This window comes from Ambystoma mexicanum, chromosome 3q (assembly GCF_040938575.1).
Source record: "Ambystoma mexicanum isolate Mex_15411 chromosome 3q, UKY_AmexF1_1, whole genome shotgun sequence".
In the NCBI taxonomy this organism is placed as follows: domain Eukaryota; kingdom Metazoa; phylum Chordata; class Amphibia; order Caudata; family Ambystomatidae; genus Ambystoma; species Ambystoma mexicanum.
Window position 1 is genome coordinate 70,782,042 of NC_090926.1, and position 22,539 is coordinate 70,804,580.

The 22,539-nt window shown below is 43.8% G+C and overlaps 1 protein-coding gene across 4 annotated transcripts in view; it reads right to left on the bottom strand.

Annotated features, from left to right (window-relative positions):
* Positions 1-3,303: 3,303 nt before the first annotated feature.
* LOC138582147 (zinc finger protein interacting with ribonucleoprotein K-like) overlaps positions 3,304-22,539 on the bottom strand; it is a 205,258-nt gene continuing 186,022 nt past the window's right edge. For all 4 annotated transcript variants that reach the window (XM_069653175.1, XM_069653174.1, XM_069653172.1 and 1 more), the window contains one exon: positions 3,304-8,345. In XM_069653175.1, the coding sequence (XP_069509276.1) occupies positions 7,309-8,345 (1,037 nt within the window). In that variant the 3' untranslated portion in view covers positions 3,304-7,308. The remainder of the gene's footprint in view (positions 8,346-22,539) is intronic.

The following is a 22,539-nucleotide window of genomic DNA, read 5'->3' on the forward strand; positions in this document are numbered from 1 at the left end:
TCATTATCTGAGTCCTCATTCTAGCCTTGTAGCCTCATTTTATGTGCTGTCAGTATCTTCATGTTATAAGTCTTCCCAGTGCTGTCATTCTTTCCCCTATGCTGTCATTCTTTCCCCTATGCTGTCATTCTTCTGCTGTATTGTAATTATTTCCCAATGTGCTATCATTTCTGCCCCCGCGCTATCATTCTTTCCCTCCCATGCTGTCATTCTTTTCCCCATGCTGTCATTCTTCTCTCATGCTGCCATACTTATCTTGTGTTTTCATTATTTGCCCAACCTGTCATTCACCCCCTTCCCATGTTGTCATTCACCCCCTTCCCGCACTGTCATTCACCCCTTCCCGTGCTGTCATTCACCCCCTTCAGCTGCTGTCTTTCTCCTCCTTAGCTGTCATTCTCCACGCAATACGCTCCCATTCGCCAACCCCACATGCTGTCATTCTCTCCACCCTGCACTGTCATTCTTCCCACCCTGTGCTGTCATTCTTCCCCCCCGCACTGTCATTCTTCCCCCACGCCGTCATTTTTCCCCTGCACTGTCTGTCATTCTTTCCCCTGTGCTGTTAGTCTTATCCCACAATTGTCATGCCGCCATGCTGTCATTTTCCCACAGCTGTCACCCACCACACTGTCTTGCAATTAATAATACAAACGCCATAACTATTAGCTATGTCAATGCTTGTTATACATTGGGATTGCATTGAACAATGGTTTTAAGAACTTGGCCCACCAGAACGGATTTGATTTTAATAACATGTTGTATAGCCCATCAGGTCCCAGTGCCCTTTTCATGTCGACAATAACGTTCGCTATTTCTTCTTAAAAATTCGGATTTTCTCTGTGTTTTTACAGGTTTGTGTTTCCTCGAATTTCAAGCAATCTGGGGACCAAATTCTTTCGCTATGGAATCCCGCCAGCTCTTCTCCCCAACAGGCGTGTCTTGGATCTTCATTCTCTCCTCTTGTCTTTCATTAATTCAAAAGTTATGGGTGTCTTTAGACAGAACACCCTTTATCATCTTCTCATTTCCCAGCTGCCTACCTACTACCTTGTACGAGATTAGCCAGTTGTTGCATTTCTGGACTCATTTCTTTGTTTTAAATATAAAGTTATCTGGTGGTAGATTTTCAGAGTGCAGTTTCCTTATTTCTTTTCGCTGCTGCAATTTTTGTTTATTCATTGCGGGATCCCATTGCTGATAAGAGGCACTCAGCAAAATTCTAAAAACCTGTCTCTTTCCGTAACGCTGATTATGACCATCTAAGACTGCTGAGACCTTGCAACCTGATAACAAATGTTCAGAGAGACCCGAGCAATAACGCCACTGAATGCGGCTATTGAGTTACAAATACATTTTGCAGCAAATGCGGACCTGAAATCCGCAACAGCAAGCTTGTTAGACCAAATCCTCCTCACAGACACTCGCCTCTCTTATCGCCACGCTCACTCTCTACTCTACACCAACGCACAATTAGAGAGCAGCTACATCCCTCGATCAACTTCGGCCTAGCTGCTCACATACGAACAATACTTCATAAACATCTGAACACTCTGATAAAACGCAGCTATTCCACTTGAAATCGGCCTAGCTGCACACATAAGCGTCCTACACAGGCCTAACGCAGTCTGAACCCAGTCCTGGTAACTATCCTCCGGACTGCACACATTCAACTGATTTCAAATACCACCTCACCTAATGCTAGGATGAAGCCACCATAAGACAATCGCTCCAGCTGCACACATAAACGGCGCACCCAAGCACCCTATGACACCTTACTCAGTCAACTGATCAGGACTACGGCCCCGAGGGGTTGCTACCACCGCTTTGAGGTCATACCAATGATACATAGAGTGCTATATAAATGCCAAATAATAAATAACAAAACCAATTTTACCATGTTTAGCATGAAATAGTGACACCAAATGTCTTCTTGAAACCCCTTTCTGCAGATCAGGGGCATGTTTGAGCATTTCAAAGTGCATCCCGTATTCACTAATGGGATGTTGTTTAACATGCAAAGAAAACAGAGACATACCTCTACATCTTTTAAGAAAAGTCGCCTGGGGATGCAGAGTGCATGACAATGCCATGTATGACCATGCCATGCATTATTTCAATGGAATAGCAGTGGTATGAGCCACTGCAGCGCCACTTGAATTCCTAGAAATGTTAGCATTTCATAGTGAGAAGCCCTCTAAGGGACTCTGGTCCGCATTATAAGTATGGCAGTCCCCCGTCAGGCCTGACCTGCTGGGTTTCGAGGTCCCTGCCGGTATTGTCGTCACTGAAGCACTGGCACCAGTCCTATGGGACTCCACAGGAATGCAGATTTACCATTTCTGCTGCCTGCCGTAATGTCCTGGTGGCACAGGAAGTCAGGTGGCGGAAATGGTTTTATAGGGTTGCCGGTAACCCCCCGCCTACCAGCAACCCCATATTGAAGCCCTATGACAGTAAACTGTGCACTGGGAGCCATGTGGGTGCTGGAAGCCAGTCATCAGGCTCAAGTGCACGCTACTGACAATAACGTATGCAAAGCGGTTGGCCATTTCATCTTTTGCACGGCTGTCCACATTCCGTTTGCAGGTCATTTTGAGAATAATGTGACCTGCATATTTCTAAAACGAACACAATTTTTTTTTTTAAAGTGCATCCTCTCATTTGATTTAGTTTTTGAGAATGGCTCCCTGATTGCTTTTCTTGCAGGTCCTTTGATACAGGTTTTTGTGACAGCCTACAGTTTACAATGCTGAACACATTACCTTTTTAAAATTGCATTGTCACTCGTTGCATTTGCTTATTCAAATGTTAGTTGCTGTTTGATTGATCTGAGATTTGATTTGAGATGTTTGTTTTGCTATTCTGCGGCGCCATTGTGTTCCAGTGTGGCACTGTGGTCCTGTTCCAGGCTCTCAACCAGTGTGCTGGTTTTCCCACCAGATGAGATATGTGAATGTGCTTGATGTGAGTGGCATGCTTATGTTGGTTTATGAAAAACAGGAGTTGTGTGGTATCTTGAGTGTGCCATGTCATAGCTGGGAAGATGTGTGGAGCATGTTAAGTGTGAGTGGTTGGCGTATATGAGTTGCCCCTGAATTCCTGGTCTGGTGGGGGCTCCCTTCTTGATGACTTTCATGATGTAAGTGACGCACTTGAAGTAATAAGGAAGACTTACCTGTGTCAGCTGCCTCACCTGTGTGCATCATGCTCTTACACGGGTACATCAACACACTTGCTACAAAGCGTCTATGGTTAGGGCTGGCGCCTTACACAAGCACAGTGAAGAAAGAACTACATACATTTTGTTGGGCCTTTCCTCTGCTTTTAATACATATGGTTCTCCACACCAATGAAATGATTCCTATATGAGTCAGATTGCCATTTTCATATATGACATCCTTTCATGCAATGGCCCCCAACAGGGAATGCTTAAAAAGTAAGAATGGCTTTCTGGCTGTTATCATCAAAGTATACAATGAAGAAGTATACAGGTGATGCTTAAATACAGCTTGAGGGGGCATATAGAAGTGGATCCATTACAGACTTCCATTGTTTCGATGAGATGCATGCTTGGGCAAGGGTTTGATACTCCTTCAGGTAGATGTATAGCTTCTGCTTCCAAGGTCATAGGTTCAGTACCCCAAATTCCGGTAATAACGAATCTAACGCATAACACTTATTAGCAAGTTCCCTGAAACTGGAATTTCCCATATGTGCTGCTATATACACATCACATATTAGTATGATGTGAAAGGCATTCTTTCCATTCTGGACAAAACATTCGCCTTCCAGCTCTTTGGATGATCACATCATGGGTAGACATAGAGAAGGCGAGAGTATGAACATTCTACTTGAGGAAAGAAACTCATAACATTGACATTTTCAAAAGAAAGTATGATTATTGATGGCAGGACTAAATGTAACATTCCTATATCTAGATAATTTAAACATAAATTAAGTCCTTGGTTAGCAATAGTCAATGCTGCAACATTCTGCCTGACAGTCATGTTCCTACAATATTCATATCAACAACAACACTTCCCCAGTTTTCGAAGAACTATGCAGGAGCAATGAAGGATTGGAATCTCTTTAATAGCTGTCAGGAGACTGAATACTAGAATGATAAGGAGCCTATACCCCCATGCCCTGAGAAAACTGAAAACACGGCTGTTTATCTAATTCACATGGGCAGTTTAGTTTGAGGAGGTTCCACGTCAGAAAGTGTTTCTTTCTTTGTTCAGTGTTTTCAGTCTTCTCTGCGCCCTAATGCCCAAGGGTCCATGGTTGCGCGATATAAATGTCTTAATGTAAAGCCACAAGAGAGTAAAGTGAAGAGTATGGCATGCTAAGGGCTGTTGGTGCAACGGCACATGTGCAAAAAGCAGAAGAGAAGAGGAAGACACACACATACACACACTCTACATGCACACTCGTCCCTGAGGGGTTGCCAGAGTATCACCTCTAGACAACAGCAGTATAACATTGCAATAACTGGAGGTGTGGTTTGGAAGAGACCGCAAACGCACTCAGCAGTGTGTGGGCAGTGTGAATGCACAATGGTGTACAGTCTGGAAGAAAATATGCCCAAGTATTAATGAAAAGGCTGTGCTTCTGCACGCTTGCACAGCAATGCAGAGGGAAAGATTGGGAATGGCACTATGGTTGCCTGAAGAGAAATTGGGAACTAATGTCCATGGCATTTGTTTGCACAAAAATAGTGTGTGCAGTGGAGTAGATTTAGACTCTGTTCATGAGTGCTTCTTGGAAGAGATCTATGAACAAGCTGTGGAGTAAGAATCTGAGGTCCTGCGTTGCCCCGAACTTAAAGTTCAGCGAGAAAATTGCTTAAGGAAGGAGAGGAGTCGAGTCCTGTCGTATGGTCTGGAAGAATGGTGGATACATCTTCACATTGGCGAAAGTAAATCCCTGCTGATTGCAACGATGCGATAGCTTGCTCAAATGCAAATTCGGTTGGGGGAGACTTCTCCATATTGTGAGGATAAGACAATCGCAAACGATTGACTTGGTGAACAGTGAAGACACTGAACAAGAAAGCCACTTATTATATACGTATAGTTCTGAAAACGGAAGGTGTACAGAGCACAGAAATAAACGAGAACTAGAGAAATCTCCCGAATGGAGATATACTAAGGTCCATTTGCGCTAAGCCAAGAGAAAGTTTGCCATTTAGTTGAACTTCCTATTTTTGTTTTTGGACTCAATTTATGTATTTTAAACGTGTTTTTTTAATAAGTTAAAGTGTTTAAAAAGTTTTCAAAAAGTTTGTAAAAACTGAACGAAAATAAAAGAATAAAAAAAATTTAAAAAAAGAATCTGAGGTCTTCATTACAGCCCTGGCAGTAGTGGTAAAACAGGCAGAACGATACAAATAAAGCCTGTTTTACCACCAATAAAAACTTGGCAATAACATGAGCTGTAAAAAATGTCTGATTACAGTTGGAACACTGCCTGGGAAAGGTGGAGGTAAAAAGTACAGGTAGGCTCCTGAAGATGATTATGCTTTTTCTCTGAAGTAAAGGGAAGCGCAGGCACTTTTCAAATGAGCTTGTAACATGGACACACCTGTGGTGAGCTGGTGTTACGTTCAGGGAGGGCCGCTGGTGAATCCCTGCTGCAGTTAATGAAGTTTGATGTTTGTGGCCAGGCTGGCCCTTTGCAGAAAAGTAATTGGTCAATTTGCACGCTATAAGAACCGGTATAGCTCACAGTTTCATTATAGCCTGCAAATTTGCCCTTTGCTTTCCACAGCTCAGAAAGTTTTGCATTAACAGTGATTCGCCCTCCTCTAGTGGCCAACAATTACATTTTCCTACAAATACCGTCCTTTTCCGTTTAATAGTTTGTTGGTGAAAAGAACAGCTTACTATAAATAAGCATGACATGTTTTTGTCATGCTATTTTTCATGTTTTTTTTTTACACTTAAATATTCCACAAGGAATATTTAAATCCCCTAAAAACAATATAATAATTTTACATGAACTTTTTTTCTCTTTGGCCATGGGTACTAATAGCTTTTTGTAATGTTATTTTTCATGTTTTTTTTTAAACTTAAATATTCCATAGGGAATATTCAAGGCCCCCAAAAAACAATGTAATAAAAAATATATTTTTAAATGAACTTTTTTCTCTTAGGCCATGGTTCTAATAGATTTTTGTAATGTTATTTTTTTCGTGTTTTAAAAAAAATCAAATATTCCATACGGAATATTCAAGGCCCACAAAAAACAATGCAATAATAAAAAAATATTCTTTTTAAATGAACTTCTTTCACTTTGCCAATGGGTTCTAATAGCTTTATTGACCTTGCCCTCGGACCTACTCTCGTTATGGGCCTTCATATCTCGTTAAACTCTGTCTTCAGGGCCCATAATGCCCGGTACGGCCCTCGGGCGAGGTCTATAAAGCTATATCCAAGGACACTAGTTTAGGGGTTTTATTGACTATCAACTTGCCAGTCAACTAGGTCTAATTCCATTGGAGGCCTTATTAGGTTTAAGGCATCTTCCTGGGTTGATAGAGGTATAGTTACACCCTGAAACCTTTACTGGAGATGTGTGCTTATTCCAATGTATGTGTGTTGTTAATGAGGGAGTTAGTAATTGTTGAAGCTTTCTCTTTACAGAAGGTAGTGTGAAGATGGATCTGGGTCCATAAATCCCATGGCATTTCTCTGGCCAGTAATCTAAACTGACATAGGCCACTCCCTGATTTGATGAGGATTCAATCATGTTCTCTGTCTATTTGCTCTCTTGACATTAGCTTTCTGCGGTAGAGCACACTGTTTTACAAATGGCGTGCTTTATACACGCACACTTATTGGGTTTGCGGAATTACTGCCATTATTGCTTAGGCTCTCCAATTTTTGAATTCTTCGATCCAAATTTTGTTATCACTCCACACAATTATTGAGCAAATACTTAATGGAGTGTTCTTCGTCCAGATGTAAATTTAACATAAAAGAGGTAAATGAAAGTGTTTGTGCAAAATATATACTTATATATTTGCAAACAAATGCAAAGCATCATTGCTTCATATCCCATTCTCCTTTCTGTGAATATTTCAGATTTCCAATGTAGTGAGTATGTCAGTCAAGCACGGCATTTACAAACATCATACAACACATTATAATGCAACATGACAGCAACGGTTTCAATATTTTTAAAAACACGTTGCATCTATTACCGCATGGCCTTATATATTCTAAAACCATTTGCCTCTTCATGTGGAGGACGGAATATTCACCAATATGCACATTCAAACTTATACAATGAATAACATTTTACTCACTTCCCATGCATTAATACGAATTCTCGTTCATGTATTCTTTTGTGTTGTGTTAGATGGTACTTACGACTGAAACCTTTCTCACACTTTGTACATCGAAAAGGTTTCTCCCCAGTGTGTGTCCTCTTATGTCGAATCAAACTTACTTTTCTACTGAAGCTTTTCTCACATTCAGTGCACTGGTAGGGTCTTTCACCAGTGTGTGTTCTCTCGTGGATAGTTAAATCTCCCTTTTGGCTAAAGCCCCTCTCACAATTGTTGCACTGATAAGGTTTTTCTATCATGTGTATTCTTTTATGTATAATTAGACTTCCCTTCTGACTGAATCGTTTCCCACATTGATTACACTGGTAAGGTTTTTCTCCGGTGTGTATTCTCACATGTATAATTAGACTCCCTCTTTGACCAAAGCTTTTACCACATTCAGTACATTGAAAGGGCTTTGCACTCTCTCCCTTATGTATTCTTTGTCCTCTAGTGATTAAACCTCCATCAATAAATCTTTCCGCATGTTCAGTAGATGGGTAAGGTCGCTTGTCTGTGAATGCCCTTTGTGGTGTGCCAATCGGTCTTCTCTCATAGAAATTGGAGTCCCATTCCAAACACTGATACAATCTTTCTCCCATATGTATCTGTTCATGAATTCTAAGATCTCTCTTCAGCATGAAGGTTTTGTCACATTTGGTACATGTGTATCGCCTCCAGTTTTGCTGTGTGTTTTGTTTATATTCGAGAAGCTTCATGTTTCTCGCATTAATATCACACTCACTGTATTTATCTTCTCCCTTTGGATTGGGTGCTCGTTCAGGACAGTCATAAGCAGGATGACTGAAACCACTTTCGAGGTAATTGAGTTTCTCTCGGTCTGAGTTTTGATTAATGTGTGCTCCCAGTTGGTTGTTACAAAAAGTTCCAATCTCCGATTTCTGAAGTATATTCTCTTTGACCTTTCCCAGTGAAATATCACATGCCATAGTTTTCTCTGGACATTTCACATACACCTTTTCTCTCTTTTTTCTGCTCATAGTTACATCATCTGTAGGAATTAAATGACATATACATCATTAACTTTCTTGGAAGGAAATATGCACAGTACATTACATGTATTAAAAGAGCAATAAATGGTTCTACAAAGTGCATAAAGTGATAATACTGCCATCAGGCCCATGTTTCAGAACAATGGGTCATGCAAATAACTGAATATTGCTTAGATTTCACCCAGCACATTCTCTTTCCATATCATATCAGTCTTTGCTTTAATGTGCATTGTTTACCTGCAATGTATTGTATTGACTTATATCTGTAAGAGTTTCTCCCCCTAGTTCCTCCTGGCAATATACTCTTATGGTTTTTTCTACAACAATACTGACTCTGCCGCTTAAAAATGACTTGGCATAGTGTGGATTTCCCCTCTTTTTCCCCAACTGACCTCCTTGCTCTCTGGGCTGGTATGGGTCCTCATCCGACTCGTTTGGCTGGTTCTGGGTCTCCCTAACCCTTGATCTCTGGACTGGTTCTGACTCCCCCTTGCACCATTGGCTGGTTCTGGGTAATTCCCTTGCTCCCTGGGCTAGACTGTGTCCTCACCTAACATCCTTGCTCCCTGGGCTGTATATGGGTTCCCACCTGAATGCCTTGCTTCCTGGGATGGGGCTGGGTTCCTATCTGACTCCATGGGCTCCATCTGGACACCCCCTAACCCTTGCTCTCTGCACATTTTCTGGGTCCCCAGCGGACCCCCCCTTGCTCCTTGGACTGGTTGTGGGTCCTCATCTGACTACCTTACTCTGACACTGGGGGTGGCGGTTTGAGGGTTTACCATGTAGGGGAGGGCAAACTTCTGAGAGGCAGCAAAATGCTAGAACAATGCTGACCCTTCAAATATACTTCTGAATGAGACTCCTATAGCTTTACAACATGCCTATATGGCTTAATGCAATGCAGATGAAGAATTCCCAAGTTTACTTGATCAACAACCTTATTTTCTTCCCCCTCCCCTTTTTAGTACTGAGACAAGGAATGGAACACTGAGGATGATTAGAAGTGGGAAGCAAACACTGCGCTCTAGTCTTTCGAAAGTATTAATGAAGGCCGGGAAGTTTTAAACACACACAGCTGAACAAACAGAGAGAGACAGAGGCTGCAAGGAAACGTGGCTTGTGCGGATGCTCTTTGGGACGCTGAGCACGAACATTCAACACAAGGCTTCAAGGAGGCCGATGATAGTGGCACAAGAAGAGAGTGGATAAAGGGAAACTGACTGCCTTGGTGCGACCAACAGCTAGAGCTGTCCGAAGCAACTGAGAATAAAGCGGGAGCCGAACGATTGACGGGACCCACCGCCCAGTCAGTGCGTAGAAGGAAAAGGAGGGGGAAGGATGCGAAGAAAGCCAGAGCTGCCTGGTAAATCCAGAGAGGGAGCACGGGTTGACGGAGCGCTTGAAGACTGGTGTTGCATGTCCTTGACAGTAGAAAAAGGAACAATTGAAAGAAGTGGAGAAACAAATGGAAATACTGATAAGAAAGGGGCGGGGAACCGATGTTTGGGAATAGAGCCTGATACATATACTGACAATGTTAAAAAAGGGTCAGAGACCCGAAATTTGAGAAAAGAATCTAATAACAACACAAATAGTGTGCATGAAGGGTCAGTGTTTGAAAAAGATGATTAATTCAAATACAAATTTTGTTAAGAAAGGGTCAGTGACCCAGTATTGAAAAGAAATTATCTTGTGGTTCGAAACAAGAGTGATTGGAGACTCGAAAAGCCCTAGAAGGTTAGTGAACTAGGCAAAGAGTGAGTCTAGGACTCGCACAAAGGAGAGAAGTGAACTTTCATTTGTGAAACAATAGTGTGACATCCTGGCAGGAGAGTAAGCCAGGAGTGAGAAGTAAAGTGATAGCCTGTCAAGGGAGTAAATCAGTAATGAGAAGTAAATTGATATCCTGGCAAGAGAGTAAACCAGGAGTAAGAACTGAAGTCCTGCCAAGGCAGTAGACCAGGAGTGGGAAGGCAAACAAACCTGAAGTTGTGGATACAAAAGGGAAGACAAACCCCTTTTATGGATCGGCGACGAAATCACAAATACCGTGGCAGGAGAGTACACCAGGGGTAGACAAGTGGACAGAGTGTGAGGAATTGAATGCTATAAAGAACTGCATGCTTGAAGGAAACTCAGAGGAAGACCCATGCCCAGTTGAATCGTGATTAAGAGACATTTTTGAACTACCAGAAGGACTGTAGGGGAAGTCCCTTGGCTGGGGCTGCATCTCCACCTGGCTCCCTTGGTCCCTGGGCTAGTTATGTATCCCCATAATTTGCTCGCTGAGCTAGATCTGGGTCCCCATCTGACCCCACCCTCACACTTGCTCTCTGGACTGGTCCTGAGTCCTGAGTCCCCACACTCCCCCTTAGTCTCTGTGCGTATTCTAGGTCACTCACTTGCTCCCTGAGTTCTGGCTGGGTACCGGCTCACCTTTGCTCCCTGGGCTGGCTCCCCACCTGAACTCCTTGCTCCCTGGGTGGGTTTGGGTTCACTCTATTGCTCCCTTGACTGGGGCTCCAACCCCACCTGACTCCCCTGCTCCCTGGACTGGGTCTGGCTCACCCTCCCTCTCACCTTCCTCCTTGCTCCCTGAGATGGTTCCCGGTCACTGCCTTGCTCCCTTGGCTGAGGCAACATCCCCACCTGACTCTCGGGGCTCGTTCTTGGTCACTCACTTGGTCACTGGGTTGTGGCTGTGTCCCGCCTCACCTTTGCTCCCTGTGCTGACTCCCCACCTGACCTCCTTGCTCCCTGGTCTAGTTCGGTTTCACTCCATTTCGCCCTGGACTGGGGCTGCATCACCATCTGATGTCATTGCTCCCTGGGCTGGTTCTGGGACCTCATGTGAATCCCTTTATCCCTGGGCCCCCACCTGACTCCTTTGCGGTGTCTGGATCCACATCTGACTCCTTGGTATGGTGCTGGGTTACCGTTGCAGTGTGGGCCCCACCTGACTAACTTGCTCTCTGGATTGGTTCAGATCTATGGGCTGGTTCTGGGCCACTTACCTGCTCCCTGGGCTGAGGCTGGGTCCCGACTCACCCTTGCTCCCTGGGCTGGGTGCCCACCTGACTCCCTTGATCCCTCGGCTGGTTCTGAGGCCCCCATCCCACTTGCTCCCTGAGCTGGTAACGGGGTCTCAACTCCCCCTTGCTCCATGGCCAGGGTCTGGAACCTGCCTGACTCACTCCTTGGGTTGGCTCTGGGTTCTCCCATTCTCCCAGCTCTTGCTGCGACCTTCTGTTACCACTAGCTGTCCCATTCGTCAGTAGGCTCTGGGCTTCCTTCCTCCCAACCCTTCTCATCCCTGGGTGGGATTCTCCTTTCCTTCAACCCTTTGTAATTGTCTACCTGCTTACCACACTTTCTAACCATCAGTTATTATTTTCCTTTCATTCCTTCGTATCTACAAATTATAAAGCACCCCGTTCTGAGATTGCTACAGACATGCTTTTGTGCTTTGCATACAGTTTCAGGTTGAACCTTCTGATGCGTCTTTTAAGAAATACAAATTAAAATACAGTTTGTTCATTCTTTTTTAATTTAGATAATTACTAGACTTTCATGGCCATTTTACCTAAATGACTGCAGGTATACTAAGACCCAATCAGTGTAATCACTATTATTCTAATAGAAGACATTGGCCCTTATGGCGAGTTTGCCGGTCCGGATACTACGGTACCGGTAACCTTGCCGGTACCATTGTATCCGGAACAGCAAACTCTGAGTTGTGTTTGCGGGTGCCTTTCATTCTGCCAGGTCTGACCCCTAATGATTGGTGCCGGTGCTACAGGCATCCTCATTCCCATTGAGCCCTATGGGAATGGGGCTCAAATGGGAATGGGGATCACCCGATTCCGGCACCCGTGAATGGGCAATTACCGGGTCTGGCGGGGCCGGGATACCCCGGTAATTGCCCATTCGTGGATGCCGGATTTGTTTCGCAAGTTTGGAGGTAGCCTGCCTGTATTACAGGCATGGCTACCTCCATACTTGTAATGAGGCCCATTAATCTAAAAGGAGTATTTAAAATGCAACTCTCTGAAACGCAGCAAGCCACAGTAATCCCATCCAAAACATTTGGCTCATTTTCAAGCCCAATTCAACAAGGTGCAGTTGCAACCATACTATTTGCATTTTAAGGCATCCTTATCGGGGTGTCCGGTCAATTGGTCGACAACAAACTGGTCGACTGCAATTTGGTCGACAGCATTTGGTCGAATGCCAAATGGTCAAATTTTTTTTTATTTTTTATATATGTGTTTTGTGGGTTTTCGTGTGGGGAAAAAAAAAAAGAAAAAAAGGGGGTTGGGGGGGACCCCCCCAAAAAAAACCAAAAAAGGGGTAAAAAAAAAAAAAAAATTCGACCATTTGGCATTCGACCAAATGGTGTCGACCAATTGTCCTGTCGACCAAATGTTTTCGACCAATTGACTGGTAACCCCTTATCGGGATCATAATTAACATTGTTTTGGGATTTAAACCCCTAAAAAAATGGATGATTCAAATAATTAGGACAAAACAATGCCTATTCCTAAATCCCTAAAGTATTATTTGGGGATTGCATTGCTTTTCGATTTTTTTAGCCTTTTTTTAGAGATTTCACTGTTTCCGGATTTTTAAAAGATTACTTAGGTATTGCATTGCTTTTGGATTTAGTAAACCAAATGCAATAAACTGAATACAGTATGCAGTTCTGCATTTAGTGGGTTTAAATACGATATGATATGATATGGCATTTGTAACGCGCCTATACACAAGTGTTTCAAGGCGCGACGAGGCAGGGAGGGGGGAACAAGGGGAAGACAGACAACGTTCCTACTAGGCCAGGTGTCATTCAGACTGCACAAGTGCAGGGGTAGGGGGAAGGGAAAAAGTGCAAGGGGAAGGGGAGGGGGAAGTGCAGTACAAAGTAAGTAGAATAAAAAATAAATAAACAGGGCCAGCTGGTGGCAAGTGCAAGGTAAGTGCAGGCAAGTGCTGGGAAGGGGGGGCTGTAGGGATACAGAGACAGCCCCGTAGTGCAGGGGTTGCCAGGGAGGCAGTGCAAGTGGAGAGTGGCTGGGCCCAGGACCGAGGTCGGTGAGGGTGGCCCAGTTGCAGATTCAGTGCAGTTTCAGTGAAGAATTTAGCAGGGGAGAGGGAGAGAGAAAGCAGAAGCAAAGAGGAAGGTTTTGAGGTGCTTCCGGAACCGGAGATGGTTCTCCTCAAGTTTCAGGGAGGCAGGAAGGCTGTTCCAGAGGGAGGCCCCTGCCGCGGAGAGAGATCTACCCCCAGATCGTTGCTTCGAGAAGCGGCTGACCCTGAGGGAGTTGGAGACGGATGAGCGAAGGGCTCGGAAAGGAAGATATTTAGGAAGAGAGAGTTGAAGGTATTTACCATTTAAATGATTGGAAAATACAGTAATAATGTACTTTCATTACAGACTTTTGGTGGAAAATGGTGTGGCTTTGGTTCACTTTAGCCCATGGAGGGAGACAACGCTTCAGAGAATTCCCTGGTGATGGTTAAACATACGTCACACTTAATTTTAATGAAAAAAGAACAACAACAAAAAATCCTTCTTGCCTCACTGAACACAAGAAGTCACAGAACAGAGGAATTATGTTTCAGCAACCCGTGGATTCTCACTGTTCAATTGCATCCTTAGCGCTCATTCAAAGCGCGGCCTTGAGCCCCCTGCTTTTTTGTCTTCCACTTAATAGTAACTAATAAAGAATTACAACACAACACAATACGGTAAACCTGTAAACAACTGGGAAAGAACGTGTTGGGGTCACTGATGAAATATATATCAATCCAAGCTCATTTGTACAGAGTCTACACTAATCATTGCATTCATGCTGCCACAGTCCAACTGTATGACAAGGCAGGATTAGAAACAAGGCAAATCATTTCTGTAACTTGTCACGGATTTGAATATCCATACAAATAAATATTGGTCACCACGACTTTCTGAAAGAAGCACATGGTGTGGAATTGTATCGAATCACAATTTCTATGTCCCGTCCTTTTATTCCTTCCCCCTCTCCCGCTACTCCTATGTTCATCCGTTTTGCCAAATACAAAGTAGCCCAGCATTGCCACATTTAATTGAACACTTACTACAACCCCCTCTCTCTTTCCACAACTGTATATGCCTTGTACAATGGAATCATGTATTATAGCAATTTCTATATCTTACTCATTAAAGTCCAAATGCTTATTTTATATGGATTTACTGTTGAGCTGCTTTGCTTGCCAACAACTTTCATAATATTCTACTGCTTAGGGTTTAACAATTACTCAATTAATGTGTTAAGCTTATGCATTTTGTACTTTAGCAGTTCTTTTGCGCTTCTTGTTCCCCTAATGCTTATTTTATTAAATCACCGCTTGACAATGACTTTATTCATTAAATTAGTGAATGAATAATTTCATTAAATTAAGAGCTTTTTTTTAGTTCATTAAAAGTTAACCGAATTTCTCTACATAATATTGTGGTTCCTCCAGGGACCTCATTTGGGGGTCGCCACGGTTCGCACTTGTGACCCCTGAGGTCTCCCTTGCTACCACTGTGGTCTCCCTTGCTACCACTGTGGTCTCCCTTGCTACCACTGAGGTCTCCCTTGCTACCACTGTGGTCTTCCTTGCTACCGTTAAAAAAAAAAGTTTCTTTTTTGAAGCTCCTGGTCTGTGGCCAGCACCATGTGGCTCTTTGTTTCTGGAGAGACTGGCTTTGTTGTTCAGGCCTCTAAAAAAAAGGGGTGGGGGCGTCCACAAGTGTAACACTGAGCAGTGGCCCTAAATGAGAAAGAATAGGAATAACAAATAATTTGTCTTTATGGAATTCTATATTTATTTCAGGCACACTCCAGGGAGTGAGTCACTGATTTAGTCTGTTAATAAACACCTCAAATTCACAATGCAGACACACGTCAAATAACTATTTGGAGTAGGATAAGCATCCATTTAGAAAGTTTCAGTTATAGCATGTTTTGTTCTGTCGTTGTCTCTGTTACGATCATCACAAGACATTCCATCTCAGTGTTCTCAGTCACTTGACAAAATCCTTGTGCCTAAAAGCTTGTGTACAGTGTAGTCATTTTTGACCATAGCACATCAAGTGGCCATTCATTTCATTGTGCCACAATTAATGTTTTGTTGTAATGTGTCTATCTTTCCTATCTGCATGGAATTCTGTTCAGGAGGTTTGTTTGCATGTATGAGGTAATGAGTGCCCAGAGTATGGGATGCTGTGTGAGTGCGCTGCTTTCCCTGTGCTACTCTACATTTTTTAAGACAGAGTTATGAACCCTTCCAATGGTATGTATGTTGTCAACCTCTGAAGCCTGAAAAGTAGATCCACGGAGGCTTGACACGTGGCCAAATTTGCACCAGACCTGCAGATGAACTGGCCTGCTGTTACCAGTTTAATGGTATCCACTACAGGGTGTAATTTGCTTTCTGACTTTGAGAGCATTCAGACATGTAATTGCTAATTTTACTATGCCTGGTAAAATAGCTCAGAGGGTTGAGCGCTCGCTGCTGCGATGTGTGTGTGTGATCTGCAGGTTGCAGGTTCGAATTACGGCAAGGCAACCTCAGCCTTTTGTCCGTCTAAGGTTGATAAATGAGTACCAATACAGGTTGGGTTATATTGTACGTGTATTTGTTCTAAATAAAGCACTTAAGCGTAAGTGCTATATAATAACACACCATTATCATTTGGCCTTGCATGTCTGCTTGCATTTACAGTAATTTGGTAATAGAATATGGGCCTATACACACTGATATTAACGATACATACGGTGATCTATTCTTGTATGAAATGTATATCACGTTATAGTGATATCGTAACTATATTTTTCGTAGTGTACTTAGGAACAATGCTATGTGATGCCACTTCCTGTTTCATCAAGGGGTGAAAGGTTGTGTTCCATTGCTTCCCGTGATGTCACTTTGGGTGGGGTCAAATGACATCACTTCCTATAATGTCATCAGAGGTCAAGGGTCATGTGATGTCACTGCCACAACCCATGGCATTGTGCTGAAATTATGTCCCTGGGTTCCACTGCTTTTAATAAAACATTACTTGCAATTTACATGCTTCCTGATATTTTTCAATAGCTATTCTTCCCCAATTTGTCTGGCGATTTACTCGAAACACACAAGTAAACATTGTGCTGTAGTTTATGTCAAACACATACAGACACCTGGTCTCCAGTTACTCTCAGGCCCACGGGTATGTGGGCAACATTTAATTTCATGCCTCCTGAGCACCCTATTTTCACTCCGGTGCCAATGGCAATACTATCCTCAGAGGTGAGCCGACTGTGCAGGGTAAGGTGGTGTTTCCTGTGTTAAGGGACTCTTGCTTTGCTCTGGTCCTTCACTTGATCAAGTTAGTATAAGCAAGAGCCAGATCAGTAACCATTTGATAAACACTGTTAATAAAAACATTAGTTAGATGGGAGGGTGGACGATAAACCAGCAAGATATGCACATAAATATTGCTTGATGACTGTATCCTAATGAGCAATGATTCACGGGGGATATCATAATCAAATAATCAAACGGAATCGGAGTCGTGCAGCACTTCAAAGATGCTAAATATATAAAAGCCACCCCTCCCCCCGAACCCCATCTTTTGTATGACTAGGCCAATCAGCTAGAAATATTAAATAAGAGGGGGGGTAGAAGCTGCACATCATCGGGACCTGAAACATCGGAAAATCATGTTTCCCAAAGACAAAGCAGTTCAGGCGGATTCTCCATTAGTAGATCATAGATCTCCTGACAAAGCAGAGCGGGCATTAACCAAAAATCCTGACTGCAGCCAGTCTTGGAACACCTTATCAACAGGCTGTTCAGACAGTATGTCAGCTGCCCCATGTGGCTCGCGTGGCCAGCTAAAAGGCAGGTATGTATCCGCAGGTGCACGTTTGATCAGCTCCACCCGAGAGTAGTCGATGATATTATTTTTTCGGGATCTAAAACTATCTGGTAGGCAACGACGCGGGGACCACTCGGAAGCCTTGTTCTGAGCACGATCAGCACCCCATGACCCAGTCGGGACCAGAATGGGCTCAGACGGTCTTGCCTTTTGCACGCTTTTGGCGAGCATCCGGTATGCCTACTGCGCCCGCCTGCCTGCTGCACTGGCGAGTCTCCCGGCACATAAGTGCTCAGGGGAGGATCACGTGGCCCGCCTTGTGGGTGGTATAGCAGCCACTAAGGAAAGACTGCGGTGTACAAGGCAGAACAACTAATAAGAACCAACATTAGCAGCAAAGAGGACATTGAGGGGTCAGGGTAGATAAAAAAAAATGCACACAATCAATGGAGAAAATAAACTAAACCATCCAATTTCGAGCATGTAAATTCCCCTCACAGAGAGAAAATAAACAGATAGCCCTCCTTACTACCCCGCCTTGCTTTGCTTCCTCTGCAAACCGAGGCCAAGGTTACTGACATCATCTGATTATTTCAGCATTTATTCGGCTGCGGCTCTAGTCTTCATCAATGGATGGCTAGTTTGTGAATATCGTTTACTTCACTAAGTAATATCTTTTCATGCGAAGAAGGAAAGGCTCAGGAGACCATTACATGGGAAAGTTGTAGGTTCAAGAGTAGGCTTCCTTGAGACTGGCAACATCTTTTTACAGAATAGGAACGCATATTATGGTGGCACACGAGAAGGCCATCTGCAATCTTTGTGATGTCCATGGAAGGTGTCTCAGATTTGGCAGGTAAGGTTGGGGGGGGCGACAAAAAAGCCGTCTAAAAGAACACCATGTTCCTATGCTATGATGGAAGGCCTAGGTGTTCAGTAAGCAGGCTAAGGTGAAGGCGTGTATGTCTGTTGAGTACCATCGTGGATTGGTGATTGAGTGGAGCACCGAGATGGAGGTCCGCTGTGACTTCCAGGCTGGCGAGCTGAACTGGGGCTGCACTTGCCACGTGGAGGGACCCTTTACACTGTTCCCTCTAAATGCAATGCCTGCTCACAATTATTACCCAGACGTTATCATGGCAATACAATGAGGAGCACTGCTTAGCATGTAGTATCTACTAATTGTGCATGCAGTTTGAAGGTAGGTAAAACGACTCTTTATAATAATGTAATGTTTTATTATGTTTCATAATTGATTGTAAGACCCGTCATATATTAATTATAGTGAATAACCATTATTTGATGTAATGCAAGCTGGGACTTTGTAGTCCATCGTCACTAGTTAACTTTGACATTTCTGCTAATATCTACGTTTTAATGCTATTCGGTTGCCGTTTATGTGCCATTGTTTCATATTCTTATATTGAGGCTGTCATCACTGCTCCCCTCTAGATCCTTGGACCCCATTTAGAATAACAGCTGTGCAAATTTGAATATTGGGTTGCTCGGGCACATTGGGAATACCTCCTTTGTATCGTGGCACGCCTCTAGGAGCTTTGCCGTGGTCTTATTTTTGGTGGTCGGGTCAGGTAGCAATGTCCTCCCTTTATTCTTGAACACAGTAGAATGGACCACGTGTAGCTACGTCTCCGGGGGTGACTGTGGAAACGATGTTTAGGTTCCTCTGGCAAATGGGTGGAGTTCACGACCTCCACTGGATGGGGAGTGCAGGGTCTATTCCCCTCGTACGGATTGGTACATATCTGTAAAATGTGATAACCCACCTCCACTACGGCACTGCATTTTATTAACAGCTCCCAACACTGATAACACAATATCATCCCTCATGAAGTAGCCAAGCAGATATGGCTCTTGGAGAGCAGAGATGATATCTTCCTCCCTTTCTCACTTTCTCCTTTTGTGAACCTCATATTCGCCTTTACCCTGCTACCTCTTTGTTTTGGCACCTGCCAGTTCACTTGGCACCCTATTGCTATACTCCTTTTTTATAGGGGGTACGTTTAACATTTTTATTTTTACTTCTTTGTTTCATTGGTATTTTATAACGCGCCTAATACCATACCCAAGTTTGATTTCCAAGCGCGGATCCAGGATTCAAACCTCTGTTGCTCTGCTTGGTCTTGCTTGCAAGACCAGCGCATTGCCCTTGTGCTATCCTCCGTTCACCCTGCTATCCTCTGTTTACCGTGTTAGAGGGTGAAGAAGCTGCCGCATTTCTAGGATCTGCTTGAGCACATCTGAAATCCATCACACAACTTTGCGCTGACCAATTCTAGTACCATGCTATCAATGTAATAGAATCTACCTTCAAGAAAAAATCCTTGGCATCACCAAAAGGTTGCATTCCTTATTAACATTTCTTTGATCCACTACCAGCAATTACACACACTCCCCTACTGTCACAAGCATACACCTTTCACCTAAATCCCATTGTGCCTTTTCAATTAGTCGCTTTGTCTCTATTCTGTTCTCACTTCTCTTCTGCTTTAACCTTTTCCTGGCAGGGGCACAATAGGCCACTCTCCAGACAAGCCTCTCGGCCATAAAACCACTATGGTGGTGATGGACATAGTGTACATGATTATTAACATCAAATGCTTTGTTTATGTTCTATTCTTTCTTGGTGTTGCATGTACAGATTAGGCATCTCCTGCTACTGTTTGCAGGGTAAAACTTTAATTAAATGTCCAGCAATCTAAATGCCTGAAGTAGAACATCCTTCTGCCATTTTGTCTGTTTCTTAATTAATAAACACATCCTCCTTAAAGACAATGCTACATGGTAGAATCACAGCCATGTTTATTTCATAAGAATGTAAAATTATAAATGATTGAAGTCATTAAATGACATTAATGGAATATTTTGGTAAACTGAGCGTGTTACATCTACAACATGGGGGGCCTTAACTGAATGGCTCAAAGATGGCTGTTCTTTCTTTACGCTGCGTGGTTCCTGCCACCGTGCTGTGGTCCTAAAATGCACTGGGGAGAAATCAAGCACTAGGAAATTAGCCATGGACCCCGGAGGGATGAGTGAGCTGCTTGCAGCAGGTTTCATTTGGCGTTTCTCCCCGGTGCGTCCTGTTGAAGGGAAGAGTCTGTGTGAAGAGTCGTTGCGCCTTGAAACACCATATGCTGTATAGGCGCATTATAATACACAATAAATAAATAAATACAAATATCAGGCCCGGCAACTGAAGTGAACAAGCATGGCGTTGGGGGCTAGGGCTGCATACAGCTGAAAGAGCTGCTGAAGAGGATGGGGGAGTTCCATCCTCGGAGATAGCGGGGAGGAGGCGAGAGCACTTCCCCTGCTATAAGACTTACTGGGAAGCTTCTGTATTTTTAGTGGTGCTGCTGCACCAGGGCTGTTGCATAACACATAAGCCCATGGTGACTGCTGAGCCGGTGTGAGTGGTGGGAATCTTGGTGGATGGACCGTGGGAATCGATCTTCCACAGTACAACTTGGCTGTGCTTGGCAGTTAAAAAGGAGTCGCACCTGAGAGAAGAAGAATTATGCTATGGTTGGCGGTTCTTGCTGTGGATATAGCTAAGGGCTCCCAGCATGTTATGGGAGCCATTAAGACCCTCTAGCAAACTTTGAACAAATTGGAGAAATCTGAAGTGCAGCAGGGCCATGTAGTTGGTTAGCAACGGAAACTGCAAGCTTTGCGACCGTAATTGGATGCTGTCAAATAGAAGGTTGCCCAGGTTGTGGCAGAGCATTCAGAAATAGCAGAGGGTAAAGATGCAATAGTGTATTCTGTGATAATACTGGATATGAAACTTGAGGCGGCTGAGAACTTTTGGAGGACTGAGAATGTGAGGGTTTGGGGGTGCATGGCACCATTCTTCTGGAACAGTTTGTGTCAACTTTTCAATCACTCTGGCATTCCACAGTGGGCCCTCGGGAAGATGGGCAAGTTTCAGGGTAAAACAAGTGAATTGAATGCCTAGTCAAAAAGTAGTGTCACCAAATGGGATCACAGGTGGTGATGTCATGGAAGATAAAGATGTGGGTGAGGAATGAGGTTAAAAGGATTACCTCCCCCAACTTTCATGGGCCCTGTCCTTGTAATGAGACCAGGCAGGGTCAGGCATGTAGCTCGAACAATGTACACCTGCTACTTATTTACACTCCCTGTGAAGATAAAAGGTGGCACGCACAGGCACACATTGGGCGAGCCTGGGTACGAGAAGTAACAGCTCTTCTGAGGCTGATGCAAACCAGGCTGTGGAAGGCCAATGGGCTGATCGACATCTGAGAGGATCAAGAGAAAGCCAGGCAAGATTTCCATGCTTTCAGGAGTCTGTGAGCGTATGAAGAGCAAAGCCGAGCAAGCAGAGGAAAGAAACCTTCACGTTGCCAGGAAGCAGCCTGTGATCTTTGCGGGTGAACGGCAGAGTTGGGGAGGAGTATAAGAGGCATTTGTAACGACCTTGAGCTGCAGAAAAGAGATTAAAGAAATCCAATTAACGTAGCCGGTGAGTTATCGAGGGAAACAAAAGTCTGGTTGATGTTAAATTCAAAGTGACTGTAATTTGAAAGTTGAAGGTTGCGCGTGTGCCGATAAAACGTGGACGAAGACTAAGTGTTGAAAGACAAGGATACAGAGTAGCAGAGTGGTCTCACGAGAGGAAGTCGCACATTCGAAAGTGTCTGTGAAATGTTATGAATTTTGAAAGAGTACAGGTGGAGATCAAAGGAAACAGAAAGCTGAATAAAATGACGTCCAACCAGACCGAAACACGTGTCTGGGGTTGCTGTTGGTACTCTTGTTCAGAGGACAATTGCCTACAATTTTGGTGCTGGACAGCCCTAGGGCAGGACAAAGACTGATATGTTTGCAATATTTCTCCTCTGTAAAAGATAGTGAGCTAAAGACTCTGGGTAAGGTTCTCATAACCAGGACTAATGTCTGGCAGAGCGACTCCCAGGACCCCCCCTGTTATTTGCATAGTTTAAGTAACTTTGGGTCTCACCTTGAGTTACTAGGGGAATCCAGGCGTGTACCCTTGCTCACTATTCTTAGAGAGGCACAGCTCCGCCCTACTGATTAGGTCCAACCAGACCGAAACACGTGTTTGGGGTTGCTTTTGGTACTCTTGTTCAGAGGACAATTGCATTTTGGACAAAGACTGATATGTTTGGGACTCTGGGTAAAGGCTCTCGTAACCAGGACTAATGTCTGACAGAGGCATTCCCAGGACCCCCCCTGTTATTTGAATAAGAGGAAAGTGACATTTGTGAACTGTGAAATATGCCAAGAGGGCAAAAGTAAAATAT